The sequence below is a fragment of the Symphodus melops genome (genome assembly GCF_947650265.1).
Source record: "Symphodus melops genome assembly, chromosome: 22".
Taxonomy (NCBI): Eukaryota; Metazoa; Chordata; class Actinopteri; order Labriformes; family Labridae; genus Symphodus; species Symphodus melops.
In genome coordinates, this window is record NC_136712.1 from 7,311,525 (window position 1) to 7,334,840 (window position 23,316).

Below are 23,316 nucleotides of genomic sequence, written 5' to 3' on the forward strand. Positions count from 1 at the left end.
TTGGCCTCTTCAAGTTTTCACTCTGATAAAGTAACCTGATCCTGCTAATCCAAATGTTCTCCAACACATGGAAAGAAAAGAAAAGCAGAACTTCTGAGCTGAGTTTTAGAACCCAGAAAAACACAATTCTCATCATCATTATCCTTAAGTGACATATTTTCAGACTTCTTTGTCTCTATCATGTCAGCCAAATATGCCAACAGACATCTAACGGACAAGTTACAATAAAAACGGCTGTAATATCTGTCATCAGTAAAGTGGTGTGCTAAGGTATTGAAGTAAGTATTGGAGTAGATATTTTGGAAAGGTTCCTCTGTAGAATCAGTGTTTGAATATAAATATTAATTGTTGCTGTATATATTACCCGAAAGCTTTTTTCTCCTTTAATCAGGCTTTTTTTTTCCTTTTGCAGTGGATCTCCCAAAAGTGGATGGTTTTGCTGCTCTTAACACAACAAGCAGCAGCACTGTCCTAAACTGGACGCGTGTTGCTGGTGTATCTGGATACCTTCTCTCATGGAGGCACATCTCAGGTCAGTGTTGAACTGGCCAGAAGCTTTGCCTTCAATTTGGCTTCCGTCATTAAACAATTGTGCTTTTTCAGCCAAAAGGAGCCCAAAGCGTTTGCATTGTCTTTAAAAATTGATCTCTACTCTTATATATTCCAGGGAATTATGATGTAATAGTCATCTCTCTTTCTCTTGGTCCTTTACAGTTTGAGGTGGACAATGGAGCATGATGTGTTTTATTACATTGCATATTAAGTCTTGTCATAAGCACCCTGTTTTGAAAGTGGAACTAGAAAGAAAGAAAAATGTTCAGAACACAAATAATCATGTTTATGAAACAAGCGTTGTCAGGATGTGGTTATTATTTTGGTAACAATCTGTGATGAGTACGTTGCAGCAATGTGTTGCATTAAATATCGTGTTGCTGTGGTTGCCATTGTGTTCACTTAGGTAAAGGACCCAAGCATTATATCTTGATTTGAACATTTCTCAAAAGAAAAATATCCAGTCATTGCGTAGTTATTTGTACATGTATTCATACTGCTCTATAACTTCACACAGCCTGGCCTCTTATGAGATCAGTCCTGTCACATCACTTTGTGATGACATTGATCGCTTTGTGTAATCAATAATTATTTTAGACTATAATTCATTCCACACAGACCCATGTCATTTATAAAAACTCAATCAATTTCAACCATAACTTCTCCTTTGTGTGTCTTTTCAGTGCTGGACACAAAAACAGAGGTCCTGGGCCCTGGCTTCAGTGCCTATAAGATCAACGATCTGCTGTATGGAAGAACTTACATATTTACCATCAGGCCCTTGTATGGAGAAGTGGAGGGCCCTATCAGCACTGTGTATCAAAGAATATGTAAGACACAGGATATACATGTTCTTGATTTGTGTCGAGATTATTCCATTTGTGTGCTCATGAATTTATTCTAACTGTATTTTGTTAAATGCTCCTTCTTCAGATCACTTTCTTTCGGTTGAAACTCAAATATTAGTAGTAATATAATCCAAATGATGAGATATCACACAGTGGTTGTTTCCCATGAGTTGTACAGTGTTTTTTTAAGCTCAAACCTTGTCAGCTTCAACCTAAGCATTAAAGTACTGAAGCACCGATAAAAAAAATGAAGAAACTCTACTGAGCTATCACTTCAATGTAGCATGTTTCCTTCATGCCTGATGAGATAGTAAGGTCATTTTATGATTAAATTCAGTATATATGTGACATACTGGTTCTTTAAGTTCACCTTGGTAACCCTGCTGCATGATGTTGCAAAAGTTTGAGAGACAGAAACAGGTAACAGATTTGTGAATGCTTGGTGTACCTTAGTACATGCTGCATTTAGCAAGTATGCTTATTCATATCCATTAGACTGGTAACCAAATCCTTGGCTTTGTGAGTAACAATACATAGACACATACATTATGTACAAGAGCAAAAGATACATGTGCATTAAGCAAAAAGTCAAAGTTTTAAACCACTGAGAGCAGTGAAGATTATGTTTAGCCTGTTGAGTCACTGCCTCAAGTTGTTTTTCACCTTCTTGTATCCCATCATGAGATCTTTAGCTTGTTTGAGGTTACTTTTTACATCTCTTATAAGTTACTTATCATTGTTGCTCTATGCCTCTCAGTGGGACAGGATCCTCTTGTGGCAACAGTCCGGTCTGTGTCAGTCACAGCTGCCCCTCGCATCACTACTGCCTCTATCAGAAATGCCACTATCACTCAGTCAGCCATTAGAACCACCCGGCACCCCATTGCAGTGCCACCGACCAAATCCATAAGTACCAAGAAGCCTCCAGGTCAACCAAGTGTCACAGAAGCCAAACAGGCAGGAATCCCCTCCATTCAATTAACCACAGTCAGTGCACAGACTACAATTCTACAAAGACCAGGTACCTTCTGCTCAGTCATACACAGATGTTTCTGCAGTGTTACCTTACTTAAAGAAATTGTGAAACACATTTAAAATTTGTTTATTTTCTATTTTTTTTCAAAGCTTGTAGTAAGACAAAAGCAGACATCGTTTTTCTAGTGGATGAGTCCTCCAGCATCGGGGTTGACAACTTTAACAAGATGAAAGACTTCATATTTCGGGTGGCCACTTACTTTCCTGCCATGGGTTCTCAGGCAACACAGGTTAGTCTCTCTATTGAATCAGACGTTTTCTCTTTATTTGAAGCAAATGTCCAGATTATTGATTAAAATCTAAATGTCGATGCAAAAATGGGGATGTTATGATGATGATCTATATTTTCTCCATCACTTTCTTTCTGCAGATAGCTGTGGTTCATTACAGTGATGAGCCTCGAATTGAGTTCCGTCTGAATGACTTCAAAGACAGAAACTCCGTTCTCAGGGCGATCAGAGCACTGCGCTATGTAGGGGGGAACACTAGAACTGGTTTGTAACACTTGTTCACACTTCTTTCCATCTGTCATGGGATTGATTATAACAGTAATTCAAGTCCTGCTGTCCATGTCACCACCACTAACAAGTGACTATCTGGCTGGTCCACAGAAAAATTTAATTACTAACTATGAATAAGTAGCATGTGTGTCATCTGTATTCTTTCATCAAAATGCTATCAAGATAATGTTTGATTTATTGATCAAAGCATAAATTGCTTACACTCTGCTTTCTGAAATATTGCCACGAAAAGACATACATTTCGTCTATCAGCGTCATCGGCAAAACTTTAATTAATTTGTCTTTGTACCTTCATACCCACAGGAAAAGGCATCAGCTATGTTCTACAGGAGCTGTTCCAGGAGTCTCTGGGGATGAGGCAGGATGTGGCCCACATACTGGTTCTCATTACTGACGGCAGAGCCCAGGATAATGTGGTGCCACCATCCAGAATAGCACGTGCTCTGGGTCAGTCACATGTATTATAAAAGCTAAAAAAAAAAGTATCCTACAACTCAGTGAAACGATATCATGTCTATTGATGAAGGTAGTATTGTGTGCTGATTCTTTTTTTCTCTTTAGGTGTCAGTGTGCTCGCAGTTGGAGTTTCTAACGCGGACATTGATGAACTGAATAAAATCGCCGCACCCACAAGCTACAAAAATATCTTCTTCTCTCCGACCTTTGACGACTTCCCGTCTGTAGAGAGAGAATTTATCAACAGCATCTGTAGCGAGGAGCTCCTGTCCGAGTTTAAACTGCATGATGAGGCAAGAAACAGTACAAAATGTCTCTGATTTTTCTTTACATGTCGAGTTGAGTAGAATTTCCAATTACATTCTATATTTGTGTGTTTCTTGTAGCCAAATTTGCAAAATTGTACATTTCTGGTGATTGAAATGTAACCAGATATCTCTCATGATCTCAATATTTAAGGTAGAAATGTAAAATGTGATGTGAATGCATCTATAGAAAATGTTTCAAAGCGTTCTATGAAAGCACATCTGGACATAATTAGGAAATCACTTTTTAATTAGACTCAGCGGGTGGAAATATTCCAGCACTCATTGACTTCATTTTGACGTCACAGTCCTGTGAAAGTTAAAATTAACCGCATTTCACAGCTTTCTGTGCTACTGCTATGCAGTATGTTTGAAGAGTCCAGTTATTCATTAAAAGCTTTTTGAAATGTGTTTATTTCAGTCTGCTCAGTTAGACACACCAACTGAAGACCCAGAGGAGCTGCTGAAGCCTCAGGGTCCCTGCCACTCCCAGTGTGCCAAGGTAAAAATCCTCCCTCTCCTCTTCCTGTTAACTCTGGTCATTATTCTTGTTATGATAATTACATGTCTTACAAAGTGCAACCAAGTGTGTAAATGACCATACATACATTTGCGAATGCTTCATTATATGTTTTTTTGTTATCTCAGGGCCAGAAAGGGGAAAAGGTGAGTTAACTTAAGTGTATTAAACATTCAATTAATAAATAAAACAGCATGTAATATCAGTGTTATTTATTTTAATAATGACTCTTAATTACAGGGAGATGGTTTTGGTCTTGGAGGTCTGGTATGTATTTCTCATATTTACATGTTTACGTTACTTGATGTGTTATTAAAAAGGCAATACTTCAGGGCCGCTTGCTCTCTCTGCTCTGTCGCCAAGTACTCTTATGCTTTTGATGACATTTCATAACCTCAATTTAATTATCTAAGTCTTACAATTAAACTGTCTTCTTTTCTGTTCACTGTTTTTGATGTAGAAATTCAGACAAAGCCCCGGGCAGTATGACCCCTTCACTTCCTCAAAAGGAGAGAGGGGAGAAAGGGTAAGAAACAACATGAACGCCAAACTGTTGTGGTTACTGTAAACCCTGATGATCATTTATTTCAGACTGCTTGATCTTCTAGTTTCTGTTTGGTTTTATACATTCAAAGGGAGCACATTATGGTGTCACTTACCACTCTCAGTCAGGGAATGGTCCAGCTTAGCCATTTTCAAGCGTCATCTGAAGCTGTGGCTCAGAATAAACCGGATCTGTGACAATGTCTAAAAATCAATTTTTAATTATGCCTACATACATACATCTATGTAACTAACCCCAGTGGACAACTGCATACATAAACACATCCATGTATCTAATCCTGTGCAGTAGTTTGTCTGTATGCAAACTCTGTGCAATAGGGCTGTATGCAATCACACCAGCAATTTAAAGTTACAGACTCGAGGGCATTTACACCGCACAGCCACTTTATATGCTTGTGAATATGTCTCTGTGTACTAATGTACAGTGTATATTGTTGTTTTGTTTTTGCTGCTCATTGTGGTTATATGTAAATGTGTATACACACCAACCTGCCAAGGAACTACTCATGAAAATAGGCCTAAGGCTACAACATGTTTAACATGTTTATGTTCATTAATGTGCACTGTTCCTATGTTTATGTACACTCAAATGTATACAAAATGGGTAACACTTCTGCATGTCATGTCAAAATAATAAATCACATTTTTTAGAATCACATCCTTTCCAACTTTAGCATTGACTAGTTTTGTGATTCTAGATAAACTATCTTTAGATTGTTTATTGAATTTTTTTTTCTGCACATACATCAAGTCTTACTCTAACTCTTACTTCATTTCTTTCAACATATAAAAGAAAAACTATAAATATTTGAATTAAAACCACAAATATAAATTGACAGCTAACAACTTCCATTTGCCTTTGTAGCACATTTGCAGACTCGATGTAAGAATGGAGGAGGATTGCATTTTTTACGTTGTGTATCATTAACATGTTGCTGTGGAGTCAGTCAAGTCGGTCAAGAATAGTTTTAAGTAAAGTGGAAATTGGTTAAAATATGAGGTTCCATAAGATCTGTTGACTGTTTTCCCTCCCTTCAGCATTTACTGTAAATATTACTACTCCATCTTCATCTTCATTATATCAAGATTCAGTTTTATTTAATTTCCCCTATTCCCCTCTCACTGTGTCATCGGGCTCTACTGTGTGTGGTCATTTTTTCATCTTTCTGCACAGACCATAATGTTTTTTATTCGACAGGGACCTTCTGGAACAGATGGAATACCTGGGTTGCCAGGACGACCAGGAAGAACTGGACCCCCAGGTTCTGCCGGCCAACGGGTAACTCGATTCACAAAAACAAAACCGCATACTGACTTTGTTATAGTTTATTTTGTTTAGGCCTGACTGAAATTATGTTTGTTGTTCTTTTTTTTCCTTCTTTTTTCCTCAGGGTGCTCCAGGCGTTCCAGGTGATATGGTAAGAAATATGACAATGAATAAAGTCTTTATGAGTTATTACAGTGAGTCAGCCGACTATGACTCACATCATATAAAAGTGCTGTCCTACCATTAAATGTAGTCCTGGAGCAAAGCTGCATGTTTCCCCTTCTCCCTTTGCTTTCTTACATTTGAGGCAAACAACAACTACTGTATAGTATCAAAGCATTAGTTAAATACTGTATAAGACAGCTAAAGGAATTATAGCTATTTAATATGTTTGAATTGGCAACTTCTTTGACAGCACTTGAAGGTTTACATTTCCCTTTTAACTTTGATGACTTTTTAGTCATTTCTCCTTTCCACCTGCATGCCTCTAAATTAAACCTGTATATTTGTTACAGGTCTATCTGAATTATAATGATCACTTTCACTGTAGCCTATGTTTTCATCTAATAATCACCATTTCTGTTTCTTCCCCGACAGGGTCTTCCTGGACTCACTGGTCCAAAAGGACAGAGAGGAGAGAGAGTAAGTCAGACCGCTGCATTTACTTTAGATTTCATTTCCGATTGCTTTTGCCAAGATATGAGCTGAGGACATGTTTGTCGACAAGATTGATGTACTTTAATTAAAAGGACTGAAGTGTTACAATAAGAAGATCAACAAAACATTGTGATTGCTCTGTTAAGAATCCAGGTTCATGCTTCTTGTGTGTCCTTGTAGGGAGAGCCTGGATATGTCATAGCTGGAGCAGATGCCAATTATGTCCCTGGACGGAAAGGAGAACCAGGATCTTCAGTGAGTCTTCAACAAAATTGCCTTGGAGTTTTGCCTATAGTGAACCAAATAACTCAAAAATTACAATCTATCACAGGGACCCCAGGGACCTCCAGGTGTACCAGGGGTCAATGGAGCTCCAGGTCTACCTGGCCAGCAAGGGCCATCAGGGTCACCAGGAATATCTGTTAAGGTAGAATTGGATCAGACGTCAAGTTCAAAGTGAAGAGATGCTGTAAACACTGTAAACGGAATGATGATGTATCTGTATTTTATGAAAACTATTTTAGATAATGTGGACTTTTTAAAGTAATGCCATAAACTTGAGGCTTTTTTTTGTTGCGTGCACCTCAGGGAGATCCGGGGGAGCCGGGAGAAAAAGTAAGTGGGTGCTACTTTCCAGGTCTTTTCAGTCTGTTTAAAAGGATGCACTGAAACATTTTTTTTTACAGCCTCATTTGTTTTGTCTAAAAAGATACAAACAGAAACATCGAGAATATTCTTGATGTTTCTGTTTGTGTCCTTTTAAAGCACTTTGTGACTCTGTTCTAGAAAGGTGCTGAATATTATTATCATTATAATTATTTTCTACTTGCATAATAAGCCCTCTTTAATACCTCAGAATCAGATATGATCTACTGTGAAATAGGCATTGCTTCATTTTGATCTGATAAGGCTTTGATTCTTTTTGAAAGGGTCTACGTGGGAAGCTGGGCGTGAAAGGAGACAAAGGAGAGTCGGGGAGAGATGTAAGCCCATGCTTGATACAATGGTTAAAATGAGCAACAAGAGATTGAATAACGAAAATAAAAGATGTTTCACCTACCAGAAAATAGCTTGCATCTTTTGACTTTTTCTTGCTGTTTCTCACACGCACACATGCAAACTTCTCCAGGGTATTGCAGGTTTGCCTGGACCCATTGGTATTGACGGGGTTCCAGGACTGTCAGGAGAGAAAGGACAGAAGGTAAAGCTGTGAATAACAAAAGATTACAACTCATGTGACCAGTGTATGTAAGTGGTAACATGGATATTACTTCTGTTGCAGGGGCAAGAAGGAATTGGCATTCAAGGTGTTCAAGGTCCTCGTGGAGAGCCAGGAGAGAAGGTACATGGCATATAACTCTTTAGTTCCCATGGAAGGTGCTTTCTGGATAAATAAATCACAATTTATATGACTAAACTTTTTGTTTTGCAGGGAAATATTGGCCTAATGGGACCAGTTGGCCCAAAGGTAGCAGGCATTAAAATGACACCTGAACATAAAGTTGTTGATTTGTTTGATTGCTTTGTTTATATATTAGAGAAAAAAAGAATGCAGAAAGATATTTTCTTTCTCGACCTTTCCCACAGGGTGATCATGGAGATCAAGGCATCCAAGGAATCATCGGACCTCGGGTGTGTTATCAATCATTATCTCCTGTTCAAAAAGCAAGCAATGACTTTCTGTGTAATTTAGCCTTGAGTGCATATTAATTACTCCCTGCATAGTTTGCTGAGAAAAAAAACAAAACTGTCCAACCTCGTGCAACAATCAAGGATGAAAAGATTCAAAGACCAGTCAATTTATTTTACCTGCAGGGAAAGAAAGGATTCAAAGGGGAGCAGGGGGACAAGGTGAGGTCATCCACTCTCTCTCTTTCGCTCTTCAATAGGATGAACATATTCACTTCTTACTTATTAAACTTCACTTGCTGCAACACTAAAATGAGTGTTTGTGAGTGTGTAAAAACATTTTGTCTTTTTAGGGAGAACGAGGAGAGATGGGCCCTGTCGGACCGCAAGGACCCACAGTAAGTGAAGAATACATCTCATACAATAACTTAAGCCTACATAATTAAATTATAATTGAATTAAAATTCAAATAAAGCACATTACAATCTACTTTCTAGTTTTTCTTTGATGGTGGAGAAAGCATGAGGCTGATAACACTAGTTTATTTACTCAATCTAAAAACAGTTTAATGAAACACGATTTAAAACATGTTTCCTAATGTCTCCTAAAAACCACTTAGGGTTGTCAATGAACACATGAGATTGCCATTTTTTGCCCTGGTTGTCAAGATTATGACGATGGTTATGATTAAATACATAATTTTTGGGAGTCTTTTTCGGGAAGAAAATACCAACAATAAATGCAGACAAGAAGACCTTTGTGACAGCACAGTTTGCATTTTTAATCCCATGTGTCTATTTGTACATCTGAAATAATGGACTGCTGGTCAGGTTCAAGGATTTTAAAAAATCTATAGCTGATAATAAATTACAGGAAAAATTACAGGAACATTGGCAGAGTGCCTCGAGTCAAATATCAATCATAACAAAAACTATAATTTAATGTCCCTTGATTTTTCCAGGGACTGACGGGGCCATTGGGGTTAAAAGGAGATGAGGGTCCAAGAGGTGTTCCTGGAGATCCTGCCAAGGGTGTAAGAAAACAATTCAACGCATTTTAATGAAAGCAATACAGGAACAGGATGCTTCATCCCTGCTCTGCCTTTTTTTTGCCTCACAATAGATAATTGGCCCAACTGGAAAGAAGGGTGCTAGGGTAAGTAACCAATGTTTTTTTCCGAGGTTGATTTGTCAAGAAAACATTCGTCTTCATTTTAAACATCTCAGAGTTGTGTACCACTAAGGAGCCCACATTTGTGTAGATTTAATTTCAACAAACAGAAAGGCAAATGTTGGAGTCCTTTGTTGTTCTTTTAGATTTATTTTGTAGCTTTATTACGTTTATTGGACAGGACAGTGGATGGAGGAAGAAATGGGTTGAAACCTAACTACTAGACCAACCGCTGCCCACACAGAGCAGATGTTTTCTTCCCTAGTGTATGCAATACGCTTCCCCACTATTTTTATTTAAGGGCTCTGGGCAACATGGCTTCTTTTAAATATAAATAAATAAATATACAATATTTGGAGAAAGTGCCCTTTAACTGACCTCAATTTAAGTCATCCACGAGCTCTTATTCTGTTTTCATATTCACCCTGAGCTTCCTGTCTACAGTTTTAGGCTGTTCAGATTAAAAAATAAATTACTCCCTTGTTGTCTTTTATCAATTAGTCCAAAGATTTAAGCATAATGTAACCATGGTAACCTATGGGCTGCTGGATCACTCTGCTGCATTTTGTCAAAACCTCACATGTATGTTTCAGTTGTTTGCTTATATTTATCTTAACTAGCCAGAATTAGAAGAGTGAGCTACAGGAAAGGGATTTTCTTAATTTTTTATTCTGGTGAGACTTGGTTAATTAATTGTTCTGGGCATCCTTGCACACACAGACTCGGTCCTCTGGGTCTGCTTATCAAACACAATTAAGACTTTCTCTCATTAGCTTCTGCTGGGGGACTGAACGCTCCATTGGACAGGACCTCTTTAATCTCAGTCCACAGGGAGCTGTTTGAACTGAAGAGTTTTGTTTTGGAACTGGTGTGATCACGTAGACTGGCAACCATAATCCAGTTGATGGCCTACTGCAGTTAATATACATTTTTTGTTTGTCAGGGGGACGTTGGTCCGGTCGGCCCCACAGGCCCCCAAGGGATAAAGGGTGAACAAGGAGACAAAGGAGCAAAGGTTAATAATGACCAGCATTTCACATCATCACATTTTTGTTAGTTTAATTTTTTGTGACCAGAGTTGGAAGATGTCCGTGTCAAATAACAAAAGATTTGATCATGATCTGTCCTGCTTTGCACAGGGCAGCCCTGGGTTTGGGATTCCAGGACAACGGGGAGAAAAGGGGGAGAATGGTGAGAGGGTGAGTGATTTGCCATCATTTGATATTTGTTGTCATCAGATAATACCCGTGCAAAAAATAAACTGTTCATTACTTTATCGTTTGACCATGGCTTTATCTTTCTTTTTAAATCACAGGGGAATGTTGGTTTGTCCGGAAAGCCAGGACCAAAAGTAAGTTTTTTTATGAAGTCAAATTGATATGTCCTGTGATGTTTGATTGGTAAATAAAGATGATATAAAATCCTTTACAAGCACATTTAATGTAATTACAATGAAGAAGACAAGAGCACATGAGTCTAAATGAATGCTAATGAGGCTCCATGACTGAAATATTTTATAAGATTGGTGACAATTTAAAAACAGGAAGTTTTTCAGTGTTACTTGACCAGAGGCCTTGTGTTTGTCCAGGGGCTGGACGGCTTCAAAGGTGACAAAGGAAGTATTGGATTACCCGGCAATCCTGGAGTACCAGGATTAAGAGGTAAAGATGTAAGTAAATCTTGAGCTGCTGTTACAGCAATAATACAGGTTGTTTGTCTCTTAATTTGGATAATTTCAGAAATTGTGCTGGGACAAAGCTCATAATTAGAATAAAGACAGTCTTGACTTGTCTGGATGCTATATTCACTGAAAAAAAAAGAAAAAGATGTATATGTTATATTTATACACACGTATGCCTTCTATGTGTTTACTTTGTAATGTTGATGACAATTATCGATTAACTTTGTGTGTAGGGTGCACCTGGAACTAAAGGAGACCTTGGAATAAAGGTACGTTCTGCAGGTTTTATAGTTTTGTTGGTTCATGTTTTTGCTCACTAGTTTTGCCAGTGAATACAGTTAACTTTATAATGGATTTATAGAAAGTCATATGATTGTGTCCTCACAGGGAGAACAAGGACCTCCTGGAGAGCCTGGTGACATAGGAATAAGGGTATTTCTTTATTGTTTCCCGTAGTGAGTGATAGCTTTGGCTGGTGAAGGAAACAGGATGAGAAAAAAACAAAACTGTTTCATCACGAGGGTCCCCAAAATGGACCTTAACCAAAAGTTTTAAATCACATACAGTGGTTTAAATAACACAGGTCCTTATGTTTACAAAGTAAGACTGTCTGTAGTCTGAGTCTGTATGAATGAATAAACAGGAGAGTAGATATTGGCTTTAATAGTTGCCAGCTGGAACATTAAGTCAGACTGATTTTTTTTATTTTATTCCTATTTAACGTCTGTGTCACTTTAAATTTCTTTTAATTTGCAGCGTGACTTGATAGGCATCACAATAATTCAAGGCTCTGGTTAACATCTTTGTTGTTGTTCAGGGACCATTAGGGCTACCAGGACGACCAGGAGACCCAGGAGAGAAAGGAGACTCTGGAAAATCTGGCCTACATGTAAGACCTTCAGAGTGTAATACAAGACCATGAACTAGCCCTTCAAACAAGGGAAACATAAAGTATTAGATTAGATCAGTTATCAGTGTTGTTTTGTCTCTATTGAACACAATCTGTTTAGTTATTTTTTGAAGTGAATAACTGGAAAGTGTGAGTTAGATCTGCATTTATTCTGGATAATTTGTAATTTTCTTTGTCTGAAGGGTGCTGATGGAAAGAAAGGAGACAAAGGGGAGACAGTACGTTTGTATTCAACTTCTCTCTCTTCCTCATTGATGTTGTTTGTTCCCCATGGTTGACGCGATTTGATCATTCTTCTGCATCATTCACCTGCTATCATTCTGCGACTTCATTATTCCTATTTTAATATTTTCACTAATTACGTTTGGCATTTTGTGTTTGCCATCCTTCATTGAACCTGCTAGTTTTTCTTTGTTATGCAGATATGAATAGCGTTTGGCAGGGCGACATCATAATATTAACTGGTGTCTTCTTGTCCTCTTCTTTTAATCGTGCTGCCATGGTCACAAAGGGAAAACCTGGACCTCCGGGAACACAAGTAAACAAAACTCTGTTATCATTTCTGTCTGCTCCTCGTCAGTTCAGCCATGTTTGACAGGGCCATTTGTTGTAATGACGCTAAGACAACAACACTCCCACAAGACAGAGAAAATAAATGTGTTTTCCCAATCAGCTGAAATCTTTTGTCAATCAGGATGTTAATTTTTTAAACTTTTACTTTGCCCAAGCAGATTTTAGGGGACAATAACTTCCTGACCAGAGTGATCAAGGTAACTTGAAGAATGACAGTCAACATTTGATTTGTGATTCTTTAAAGAGTAAATTAACATTTCTCCTGTGTCGTTCCCTTCAGGGGGAACCAGGAGAGCCAGGTCAGCCTGGATTGAGAGGAGAAGCGGGTCTACCTGGTTCCGCAGTGAGTATCTAATTAAAGTTATAAAAAAACACATCATGTGCAGAAGCATGCTGATCATGTCTACCATCAATTGTCAAATATTTTCATCAAGATCAAGATTTCAAAAATTAAATCTACAACATTTCTGCAGTTTTTCATGTTAAAAAGAAAAACATTGTCTGAAATGCTGTGATTTGCTTATTTTCTCTGACTATTTTTGGGGTTTTAAATGTGATCGATATAAAATGATAAATTTGAAGACACTACTTTGTTGTTTTTGGCCTTTGCTTGAGCAATCCTTAAAGGATTTGTTGTCTATTAGAGAAATACTATAGACTACAGATTAATCAATTATGTTTTGTTGACAGAGTTTAGACTTCTTTGGATGATCAATAACATTCAGTATTTTGTAATCTATTTACTGGCTTTACGTCTGGTTCTAGATCAAACACTGAGGGGGGCTGCAATTAAATAATTGTCTCTCTCCTCAGGGTCCAGAAGGGAAACCAGGACTCCCCGGTTCATCTCTGGTAAATTCTTACTCTGCTGCTCCCTTGGCCAAAAGAATTGAACTTTAAGACATAGAATATGTGAAATGTGAAACACTGTGTATTTCAGGGTGGATCTGGACCTGATATTGTACCAGGAAAACCAGGACTTAAGGTTATACAAAGTTTTGCACACAGTTTTACTTGAGTTCATATTTGGGCATATCGAGTACAGAATGACTTACAAGGTGTTTAATAATATTTACAGGGTCCCCCAGGACAAAAAGGAGAGCTTGGTCCGGTGAGTGCAGCAAGGTTTCTTTTTTTTAAATGAAGAAACATGTTTGCTGCAATCAGAAATACACTTTCTATGTTTAAACACAGGTGTTTAAAACGTTTTGTTTACACTGAAATCTTTTTTTCTCCCAGATTCTCCCAGAGAAAGCAGTTGATAATCTAATTATTATAACTAAAAATACTTTAGTACTTTACTTTAGTTTAGTAAACCACCTTTAGTAAAAAATAATAATAATCCATTAATGTGATTAAAAACACTTTTTGATGTTATCAGAAAGGAGAAAAAGGAGACCAAGGCCGAGTGGGGATTGCAGGAATGCCTGGTTTGCCGGGAACTCCAGTGAGTACTGTGTATAATAACATTGCTTGTGTCTTATAAATACCCATTCTTCATCTGTTTTTAAAGGTGACACTCAGCTGTAGAATCTACATTTAAACGATCACATCCATATTGTTGTCTGGTATGTTTTCTGAATGAGCCTTCTCATTTCTTCTTTATTTCCACTGATTTTCAGGGGAGACCTGGCATCGACGGGAAAAGAGGACTGCCAGCAAAAGATGTGAACAGCATTTTTTGATCTTTTTAAAAAAACCTATACTCTGAGTGATATCACCCTGATTACTTTTATGCTAGACATCTGAGCTACTACAGAAGTTTTACCAAAAATAAAATCCAGATGTTCAGTATTTGTTATTTGTTGAATTAAAAACACATTTTCTTTTGACAGGGAGAGAAAGGACCAAAAGGAGAAGATGGCAAGAAGGTCCTTACAATGTCGTTCAACCTACTGAAAATGTATAAAGTTATATTTTGAATGTGTGTTAACGTTCCTGTTGTTGCAGGGGGAGAAGGGAAATGCGGGAGAAAATGTAAGCAGCTTTGAGATCAAGACTATTTTTCTGAAAAGATACCTGAGGTTACAAATGTACATCCTCCTCTTACCTTTACAGGGTAAAGATGGTCGTCAGGGGGAACCAGGACCTCCAGGTTTGCCTGGTAGGCAGGTTCTTGTAACTCCTGAGGTAGGAACAATCATCTGCAAGGCTGGGAATTTTAAGCATCAAATTCAACATATTAACATAGTCATTATACACTTTTCCCATATCTGCTAATTGTTGAGTCAAAAGAAGGAAAAGAAGAAAGTCTTCTAATTTTTTACTTGCCTTCAGGGCGCCACCATTGACGAAATCCGACAAGCATTCCCAATCCCGATGGGTCCTCCGGGAGCTCCTGTGAGTTTGATGCTTGCACTCGACATGCTCGTAGATATTTATAGCTCATGAAAAATAGCACATTATTGCATCTGTTGCATGGCATAATTCATATTTGGCCTGTATGGCGTCTGAGTCATCGTACAGCGATGATGACTGTATTGCTTTTATTGTTGGCTGCAATGAGTTTTGTCCTCATCTGAATACAGATAAGCTCATTGTAGATGCATGTTACAATATCTTGCTCCTGTGTTTCTGTGTGTTCAGGGTTCACCAGGAATGAAGGTAAGATGATGATGATGGGGTTCATTTAAGGTTATAATAGGAACGCAAAATATTAGCTCTGTTGCTCATTTGCCAGTCTTGTTTTTGTGTTTGCAGGGTGATAAAGGAGAAAGAGGCCTGAAAGGAGACATGGTATGTATTAGCATTGATCTTCACAAATATGTATGTGGAAATGACATGATTTCACGGTGATTACGTTAATGTTTCTGCAGGGAAATGTTGGAGCTCCTGGAAAATCTATCAGCATGAAGGTGAATACAAATGTAGAAGTAGCTCTCCTGACACATGGTTTCTCATTTTGCACTTTTAGCAATCTGTTTTTGTTTCCCTCTTAAGGACATTGAAGTGATGTTTGAATCATACGGCATCAGGGTGAGCTCTAAATTTGACTACGTTTAAAAGTTAGAAGAACCTGTGATTGTATCCGAGTTTGATCTTCTCTATAAAAACTTTCTTTCCTCAGCTGCCTCTGTTGAAGGCCTTGATTGACAGGCTACTGCAGGATGGAATAGAGGAGCTGCTTCATGTGCTCGTCACGTCCAAAAAAACAAAAGAAGGAACTCACACCTCCAACGTCATCACCGAGTACACGGTACATAACCACAAAGAAAAAAGAGTGTGTCTGATTAGTTTGAAAAGATCATTTTAAATTATATGTTACAAAACACCAAAACACCAGCTCAGTCCAAATGATGTCTTACACATTTTCTGAATAACATTTAATTGACTTTTTTGATGAGTCAAATGTATCTATCACATCACTTATTTTAGCAAAAGAGTCACACAATTCCTGAACCAACAGGAAGTGAAAACTGACATCTTCTATTCATTTTATCTCTTCGACAGAGTTCAGTGAAGTTGGAGCTTACTGGCCAGCCTCCATCAGACTTGGACTCTATTAAGGACCCTGACTTAGTGCGACAGCTTCCAGACACTTTTTCAGTCGTACGTAGCCTCAGAAAAGTCTGTCCTATGTCTTTGAAAATGTTATTTCCTGAAACAATCATGAGTTCAGTTATCACCTTCACTCAAAAACAGAACAAATACTTCAGGAAAACTACAGAGACTCAGTATTGTTGTAAATATTCATAAATGATTTATATTTTGACTGATTTGACACTTCATTACAGGGCTCACATGATCTTTGTTAGATGGCATCATCAAAAAAATAAAATAAATAAATAACAGAAATATAAATGAACAGGTGACAAATATTTAGAGTCATCCAAATCCATTTCAGACCAATTCTTCACCTCATTAGGAGAGGAGGAAATTATGTAATCAATAGATTCTAGAAGAATAAGGCAATCTTACTTATGGGGAAAAACCCATTTGTCTGATATGCCATATGTATATGATGATTTTAATACATCCTATATATGAACTCTTTTTATTTTTTATCGATTTATATCTCCATGTTTATCAACTTAATCCAGTGGTCTAAGCTTAACTAGAATATGTTGGTCTCACATACATGCAGCTCGAGTATAGTTTGAGCTCTAGATACAAGAAGTTCTTCATTATCCATTATCTTCTTCAAAGTGATGTATTCGATATCTGTTTTGGCTCTTTCTTTTGCCTTACACTCAGATTTAAAGCTACAGTGTTCTCTTTGTTTTCTCCAGTGTCTGTTACATTAAGTAGATGTTTCTTGTCATAATATGCATATTATTTCTATTGATGTAAAGGACCCTTTAAGGGAAACAGCAGATGGTCCAACTTTATGGACGGACACCACGCCGAACGGCAAGCAGGAACTCGACAGGATTGAGAAGAAGTCGAGAGAACGGGAGAAAGTAGACGGAGACGAGGATGGAGCATCTTCACTCAGAATGAATCAGACTGCAGTCAATTCTACTTTTAATTCTACTACAACCCAGGAGGTAAAAACATTTTACAACTAGGTACGCCAACATTAAACATCTTTTTATGAAATCATTGGAAACATGCTGAGAACTCAGAACATATTAACAATTTCAATTACATTGAAGGAATAACATTAATTTTTATTATCTAGGGTTTAAATGATGCATAATCCCTTTTATTATATAATATTGTCCTTAGTCAGACTTTACAGAATAGGTATTGTTAGTGTGATATATAATTTAATATACTCATTATGCATCAGATGTTTATAGTAAGACTATAGGTACATTTGTTCGGAAAATATTATTTGGAAGGCAAAAACTATCAGGGACTATGTACTGTGTACATTTCAGACGCTCTCAGGGTTACCAGAAAGTGTGCTGGAGACTGTTGTCCTCTCTCAGGAGGACTCTCTGAAGAAGAACTCAGGACAAAAGAAGAAGAACAGGGAGCGTGGGAAGGTGAAAGCTGCACAGTGAACATGAAGAGCATTGAATGAGTTTTGCCCCTGACCAATCAAAACTGTGGCTACATTCATAACATCAAACATAAAATACTCCTCTGTTCATTTTTAACAAATGTAATCATCTTCTTTTTTTTTTTGAGTTGAAGGAGCATGCAGGTATTGCATATATCTGCTCAGCCCTCCTGCCTTCCAGTTATTCACTGCTTTGAATTAATGTAATTACAATTTTGAAATCAACTCCCAGGGATGTTTGTGTTCACAACTGAGGTCCTGTAGGGGATTAATGCAGTTGAGTACTTTTCTAGAAGAATAAGCAAAACATGAAATGCTCACTAAGTCTCAAGTAGTTTATTTAAGCTTTTTCTTCATCAAATGAAGCATTTATTTTTGCTTAAATCTAAAAGCATAAGACAATGCTGCATTGCAGAAATTTTATTTCTAAATTATAGCACTTTAAGATCTGCTTCAAACGTAAATGTGGCGCGGGGCAGAGATAGCTAAAGAGAGACAGGAAATGTTGGGGGAGAGAGTGGGGGATGACATGCAGCAAAGGGCCTTGGTTGAACCAACAGTTGATTTGATGTGGACTACAGCCTCTGTACGTGGGGCGTGCGATATAATCACTAGGCGACAGGTTTACTTTTTTGTTGAAAACTTCAATAAACAAACTTACCATGATGGAAAATCAGTGGCTTTCTGGAGGGCAGGATGTCACTGTGGCCAGACAATGTTATTTATAGACACAGCTCTTTCTTGTATGTATAACCTGACATTAAAGTGCATAAAGAGCAGCACATTACATGACAAAGTCTAATGAGAGAATCTAAAAACATTGTATGGACTCTAACCATGGTCTTCAATAATGTCAAATATTTATGATTTAGATAAATGAGCAAAAACATACAACCCTACCTGTGTGCTCCACAACAAATAAGAAAACCTGATTGATAACTATAACACTTAAGTGTCATCTGAAACCCCTTAATGTGAAGGTGTTACATTGTTTTTTGAGATTCTTTAACTACTTACTCCCCTCTTAAATATCTGCTCATTAACTTACAGTACCCACTCGTAGTTTTCATACTTGATCGTGAACATCTGAAGCATGAGAAACCTTTATCTTTTTTTCTCTCCGACTGTGAACTTCTTAACCAGGGCAAAGGAAATAAAGGACGACATAAAAGGCAGAGACAACGCCTGGTAAATGTCCTTGAAGAGGGTCCGACTAAAACCAATGTTGCCTAAACTAAAACAAAAGAAACCAACTAACCAAGCCAACTCACTCTGCAGAACCAAAAAACACACTCTAACACTGGCCTCAGCTAACATGACAATATCTGTGCAGGAATAAGAGGTGTAGTATTAAAGTGTAACAGAAGTGATCCTAATAAACTAACCTTTTTAGATATTACAAACATCATTAACCAATTATTGTATACATGTTGTGGCTGGTCCAACTTAAAGCATGCATTCGTCTTAGTCTCCATGTGCTTCTCATTATAATGATAACAGGTTTGGAACTTTTGATTAACGGGTTGCCTTGTCATCGCTTGGCTTTGCTGTCTTCCAGCCATTGACACAAATGATTAACAATGATCAGTACCAGTGTCCTCCTGTAATTGTTGTCATTTCTTCTCAATTCAAAGACAAATGAGGAGGACAAGCAAGACAAAGAGGAGGAGGAGTTTTCAAAAGGAGAAGAATACAGCTATGAATATGAGGTGGGCAGCAGTCGCAGTAAATGACAAATTCGCTAACAGTGGGAAACTTCAATTTAAAGTGATGGTTGATGATGCATTGGGGTTGTTATGGATTTGGCGCGCTGTCGTTGTTGGTGTCTTCTTGTTAACCGACGCGTCAAACTCATAATGAGATTGTAAATTCACAATTGTAAATTGTCTGTGCCCACACTAAACTCTGCTGAGAGTTTGATTAATGACACACCCACTACCTGAATTAATTATTAGAAATAAATGAGTTTGTCATCACATGCCCACTCAAGCTTCTCTGCATATCTTTCACTGGAACTTCTGGAGGTTGTGAGCGTTTAAATGTTATCAAAGGATTTTTTTTTCTTTTCTTTAATAGGATGAAATTCATCTAGATGACCTGTCTGTCTCTCAGGAGAGGAGTGGCAGCAGACAGGTGAGTTTGCTTGAAACTGCTGAAATTGTTTCTATAAAACAAAATGTTTCATGTTTCTGCCGTATGCAGCTTGAAGTTCCAACAGATGGACTTCCCCTTCTGATAAGAAGGTTAATATTAATCAGTCTCTTATAAAATCTCTTTTATTTCATCACACTGCATTCTGATGGAAAGGGAGAAGGGACAGCTGAGCTCAGTAATGTGCTGCACCAGAACAATAATCACATATTCAAAGTGTTTTTCTCTTTGTAGGAGGATCTTTTACCCTCAAACAGTCCGGCCCAGTTAGAAACACGGGCTGTAACCTCCAGTCGCCCTCTGCCATCCTCAACCAACGGAGCAACAGATGCAACTAATGTAGGATGTGCTACTAAATAAAATTACTAAAAAAATATTAATTTTCTGTTCAGCAGTTTGATTTTATTTAAAGGAAAGTATTTTGTTCAATCATTTTTTGACAATTATATTGACGAAAATAGCCAAAGAGATCAAAATACATACATTTTGAAGAATTATATTAAAATTGATAACTTCATAGAGAGTCTTGCCTAAAACACTCATAATTAATAAAGAAACCCCAGAGCTGAACAAAAAGACAGTGTGAGGTTGAGAAAAACACATGACGCTTTGGAAGAAATTGAATTGGTTTATTTTCCTGTTTTCTCCTCTTGTAGGTTACTTTTACAACTGCAGATCCACAACCCAGCGATGAAATAGAACAGGTAGCGAGCAGCATCTGCCTCTCCCTGTAAATGTTGTATATTGATTTGAACTGAAGATACTGCTTCACTCGTGAAGTGTTTCCACTGCCTTCTTCTGATCTCATTTGTCCTGTATTTGGATGAGCAGGATAAAGTGCCACTACCTAAACCTCCCATCACAACAGAAGAACCAGACGAGGTAGCATCTTACCGTCAACTTATATTACAAGCATGAATCTTAATTAAGTGGATGTTTCTGAGTATCCTTGCATGCCTGGGAATGCCATTCTCCTTTATTGACACTTAAAAGGAAAGTCTTGAAATTGATGCACAAGTGCTTGAGACGTTATATACTGTATTCTGGAAATAAAACATGCTTTGAGTTATATAACAAAGAAGCACTGTGCATCGTATTTTGGGACTTGTTTCTTCTTCCTGTCTTCTGTGAAAGTTTCACCAGTGCAAACATGTTTGTGTGAGGCTAACATGAACACAAGGGGAATGTAAAAAGCCATCAAAGAGTTTGGATTCACAATCCAAAGCATGAGACAGGACAGCATGCTTTTTGTTTTCTCGAAAGCCTTGTCTGAATGGGAATGAGCTGAAAAAGCATCCTATAGTCTCGCTCTTGAGGAGAAAACTATTATTATTACTAAGAAAATGATTCCAGAGAGTTACTTTTAATACTTTCTCTCTCTGCTTGTTTGTTTTTTTTTAAACAGGATCTTTCTTAATTCCCAAGAGACTGTGACTGTATAGTGTTAAAGAATTCATAAGAAAACACACAACACACGGAAAGCACTGTGAACTGTTTTGCTGGTGAGGAGCCCTGAACCTGACCCTGAACGTTTCATGAGGAAGGACTTCTTTTCACAAAGGGACGATGTTTTCCACCCAAATCTTCATTTGTTTTTTGAGGGCTTTTTATAGCTGGAGCTCTTCAGTTCATTCTACATTATGTTTAATGTAACCTTAACTTTAGTCTGTCTACAATCCAATTTATTTATTTAGACACATTTTCTGTTACAACCCTTCTTTAAAATGTGCAACACTTTTGGCACATTATTTCTTAGTCAATCTCTGACTGGTATTTTATTTATTGAACCATGGGAAAAAAAATTGTTTTCTTCTCTCAGCAAACCTTTGAATCACAAGACTATTCAGATTGTTATTGTACATTTAGCACATTTCTTGCCATCTCAAACATTCTTTACACTGGTGAAATAATCCTTTTTTGTTACACTGTCTGTCTAATTTTAATCTCTTGGTGCATGTATCTCTGAGTAAAACTGCTTCAACAATTTTATAGGCAAGTCTGTGTCTTCCTTTCTTACATGGTTCACCTCGTGCGTTATAAATGTATCGCATTGCTTCAGCTGTTTGACAAGGAACATTACATTTACACCGTTTTCGGGGGCTTGACAGGTTCTTCAACCCCAAATCAGGGTTAGGAAAAGTGCTGACTGGCCGGATTCAATGGTAAGTTTCACCTTGTAGGGGACAGTTTGATAATACATAGTTTAAACAAAAGGGCCGAGGTATTTACTTTTTTTATACCGCAGGTGTTCATGCCAGGTGCCTCGGGTGGAAGAAATCGCTTCAAAGAGGCCTTAAAAGTATATATTTTTTTTTTCAAACAAAAAGACTTATTTGTCTCCATTATAAGCAAACATGTCAACAAAAGGCTATAGTCTTTCTTTATCTACCATTTGTTTCTTTATTTCAGTTTCAGCATCAGTCATCTGGAGCTCAAGGTTACAGTAACTGGAATGTAAGTCAGCTAGCAAGAGAACATTTGAATCCAATAAGATGGTTTGGCTGTTCAATGAATACATTTGTGCAACAATACATTTGTTTTTCTAGAGAAAAAAGCAAGAACCCCCTGACCTCCATATACGTACAAGCAGTCAAACGCAACAACACAGGGGGAGCCAGCGGTACAGTGATGCAGAAAAAGAGATGGACATAGAAACTCAAGTTGGAGACCAAGAACCAACTACAGTTAAAGGACTGGAGGGGTTTGAAAAAGAAGAAGATCCAGACTACTGGGAGGAGGAGAGGAGTGGAGACTACGACTGGGAGACAGATGAGGATGTGGACCGAGAGAGGGATAGAGAGGAGGAGAACCTGGAGAGGGAGAGAGAGAGGGAAAGGTTGGAGATGGAGAGGGAGAGAGAGGAGCTAGAGAGAGAGAGGGAGAGGACGGAGCAGGAGGGGGAGAGAGACTTGGAGAGGGAGAGGGAGGAGTGGGAGAAGAGGAGGCTGGAGATGGAGAGGGGAAGTGAAGGTGGTTATGGTGAGGATAGAGGACGGTACCCTTATTCTCCAGAGTATTTTTTCCTGAAGGTAAGAGCAGAATGTAAAAACTCCATTCACTCCTCCTTAGAAAATGGTCAGCTTTTGTTGTGAGTTTAACATTTTAGAGATATAATGTTGTCACTGCTGTATTTTATCTAATAGGGACAACAGGGAGAGAATGGACAACCTGGAAAAAAGGTAACCAAAGATACTTGAAACGGTAAAGCTCAATTTATCGCAGGGACACATTAACTATTACACTTCCTCGGATGAATTTGGGGTTCTCCAATATAACAGGACTTAAGTGGAATCATTCACATCCTATATTGAGCATCTCTTAAATCCATTTGAAAAAACATAAAGTAGAGAGTTTATATAATGGCAATGCTGACTTAAAGTGTCAGTTCACCCAAAATGCACAAACACAATATGTCACTTAAAGCGAAGTGGCAACCTCCAGTGTTGAAAAATGCAGCCAATTTGAAAGTGACAAAAGACCTGTAAGTCAAACACACACAATTTTAAAATGTCCATTTCGACAGCAGCCT

The 23,316-nt window shown here is 37.9% G+C and overlaps 1 protein-coding gene across 1 annotated transcript in view; it reads left to right on the forward strand.

Moving 5' to 3' along the window:
* Nucleotides 1–23,316, forward strand: part of col7a1l (collagen type VII alpha 1-like) — a 50,077-nt gene that overhangs the window by 17,315 nt on the left and 9,446 nt on the right. The window contains exons 19-83 of the mRNA XM_079334890.1: nt 413–532; nt 1,236–1,382; nt 2,158–2,421; nt 2,526–2,665; nt 2,806–2,929; nt 3,260–3,403; nt 3,518–3,705; nt 4,139–4,219; nt 4,366–4,383; nt 4,478–4,504; nt 4,698–4,763; nt 6,000–6,080; nt 6,193–6,219; nt 6,666–6,710; nt 6,906–6,980; nt 7,057–7,152; nt 7,314–7,340; nt 7,655–7,708; nt 7,855–7,926; nt 8,008–8,067; nt 8,158–8,193; nt 8,313–8,357; nt 8,541–8,576; nt 8,708–8,752; nt 9,316–9,387; nt 9,477–9,509; nt 10,468–10,539; nt 10,664–10,723; nt 10,840–10,875; nt 11,113–11,193; nt 11,439–11,474; nt 11,593–11,637; nt 12,023–12,094; nt 12,298–12,333; nt 12,627–12,653; nt 12,847–12,885; nt 12,969–13,031; nt 13,502–13,540; nt 13,629–13,673; nt 13,767–13,799; nt 14,070–14,135; nt 14,311–14,355; nt 14,524–14,559; nt 14,639–14,665; nt 14,747–14,818; nt 14,966–15,028; nt 15,275–15,292; nt 15,389–15,424; nt 15,505–15,543; nt 15,629–15,664; nt 15,756–15,884; nt 16,139–16,237; nt 16,981–17,175; nt 17,512–17,619; nt 18,780–18,824; nt 19,271–19,345; nt 19,713–19,769; nt 20,022–20,126; nt 20,444–20,491; nt 20,619–20,669; nt 21,896–21,949; nt 22,033–22,086; nt 22,197–22,241; nt 22,334–22,816; nt 22,931–22,966. Coding sequence (XP_079191016.1) covers nt 413–532; nt 1,236–1,382; nt 2,158–2,421; nt 2,526–2,665; nt 2,806–2,929; nt 3,260–3,403; nt 3,518–3,705; nt 4,139–4,219; nt 4,366–4,383; nt 4,478–4,504; nt 4,698–4,763; nt 6,000–6,080; nt 6,193–6,219; nt 6,666–6,710; nt 6,906–6,980; nt 7,057–7,152; nt 7,314–7,340; nt 7,655–7,708; nt 7,855–7,926; nt 8,008–8,067; nt 8,158–8,193; nt 8,313–8,357; nt 8,541–8,576; nt 8,708–8,752; nt 9,316–9,387; nt 9,477–9,509; nt 10,468–10,539; nt 10,664–10,723; nt 10,840–10,875; nt 11,113–11,193; nt 11,439–11,474; nt 11,593–11,637; nt 12,023–12,094; nt 12,298–12,333; nt 12,627–12,653; nt 12,847–12,885; nt 12,969–13,031; nt 13,502–13,540; nt 13,629–13,673; nt 13,767–13,799; nt 14,070–14,135; nt 14,311–14,355; nt 14,524–14,559; nt 14,639–14,665; nt 14,747–14,818; nt 14,966–15,028; nt 15,275–15,292; nt 15,389–15,424; nt 15,505–15,543; nt 15,629–15,664; nt 15,756–15,884; nt 16,139–16,237; nt 16,981–17,175; nt 17,512–17,619; nt 18,780–18,824; nt 19,271–19,345; nt 19,713–19,769; nt 20,022–20,126; nt 20,444–20,491; nt 20,619–20,669; nt 21,896–21,949; nt 22,033–22,086; nt 22,197–22,241; nt 22,334–22,816; nt 22,931–22,966 — 4,829 coding nt within the window. The remainder of the gene's footprint in view (nt 1–412; nt 533–1,235; nt 1,383–2,157; nt 2,422–2,525; nt 2,666–2,805; nt 2,930–3,259; nt 3,404–3,517; nt 3,706–4,138; nt 4,220–4,365; nt 4,384–4,477; nt 4,505–4,697; nt 4,764–5,999; nt 6,081–6,192; nt 6,220–6,665; nt 6,711–6,905; nt 6,981–7,056; nt 7,153–7,313; nt 7,341–7,654; nt 7,709–7,854; nt 7,927–8,007; nt 8,068–8,157; nt 8,194–8,312; nt 8,358–8,540; nt 8,577–8,707; nt 8,753–9,315; nt 9,388–9,476; nt 9,510–10,467; nt 10,540–10,663; nt 10,724–10,839; nt 10,876–11,112; nt 11,194–11,438; nt 11,475–11,592; nt 11,638–12,022; nt 12,095–12,297; nt 12,334–12,626; nt 12,654–12,846; nt 12,886–12,968; nt 13,032–13,501; nt 13,541–13,628; nt 13,674–13,766; nt 13,800–14,069; nt 14,136–14,310; nt 14,356–14,523; nt 14,560–14,638; nt 14,666–14,746; nt 14,819–14,965; nt 15,029–15,274; nt 15,293–15,388; nt 15,425–15,504; nt 15,544–15,628; nt 15,665–15,755; nt 15,885–16,138; nt 16,238–16,980; nt 17,176–17,511; nt 17,620–18,779; nt 18,825–19,270; nt 19,346–19,712; nt 19,770–20,021; nt 20,127–20,443; nt 20,492–20,618; nt 20,670–21,895; nt 21,950–22,032; nt 22,087–22,196; nt 22,242–22,333; nt 22,817–22,930; nt 22,967–23,316) is intronic.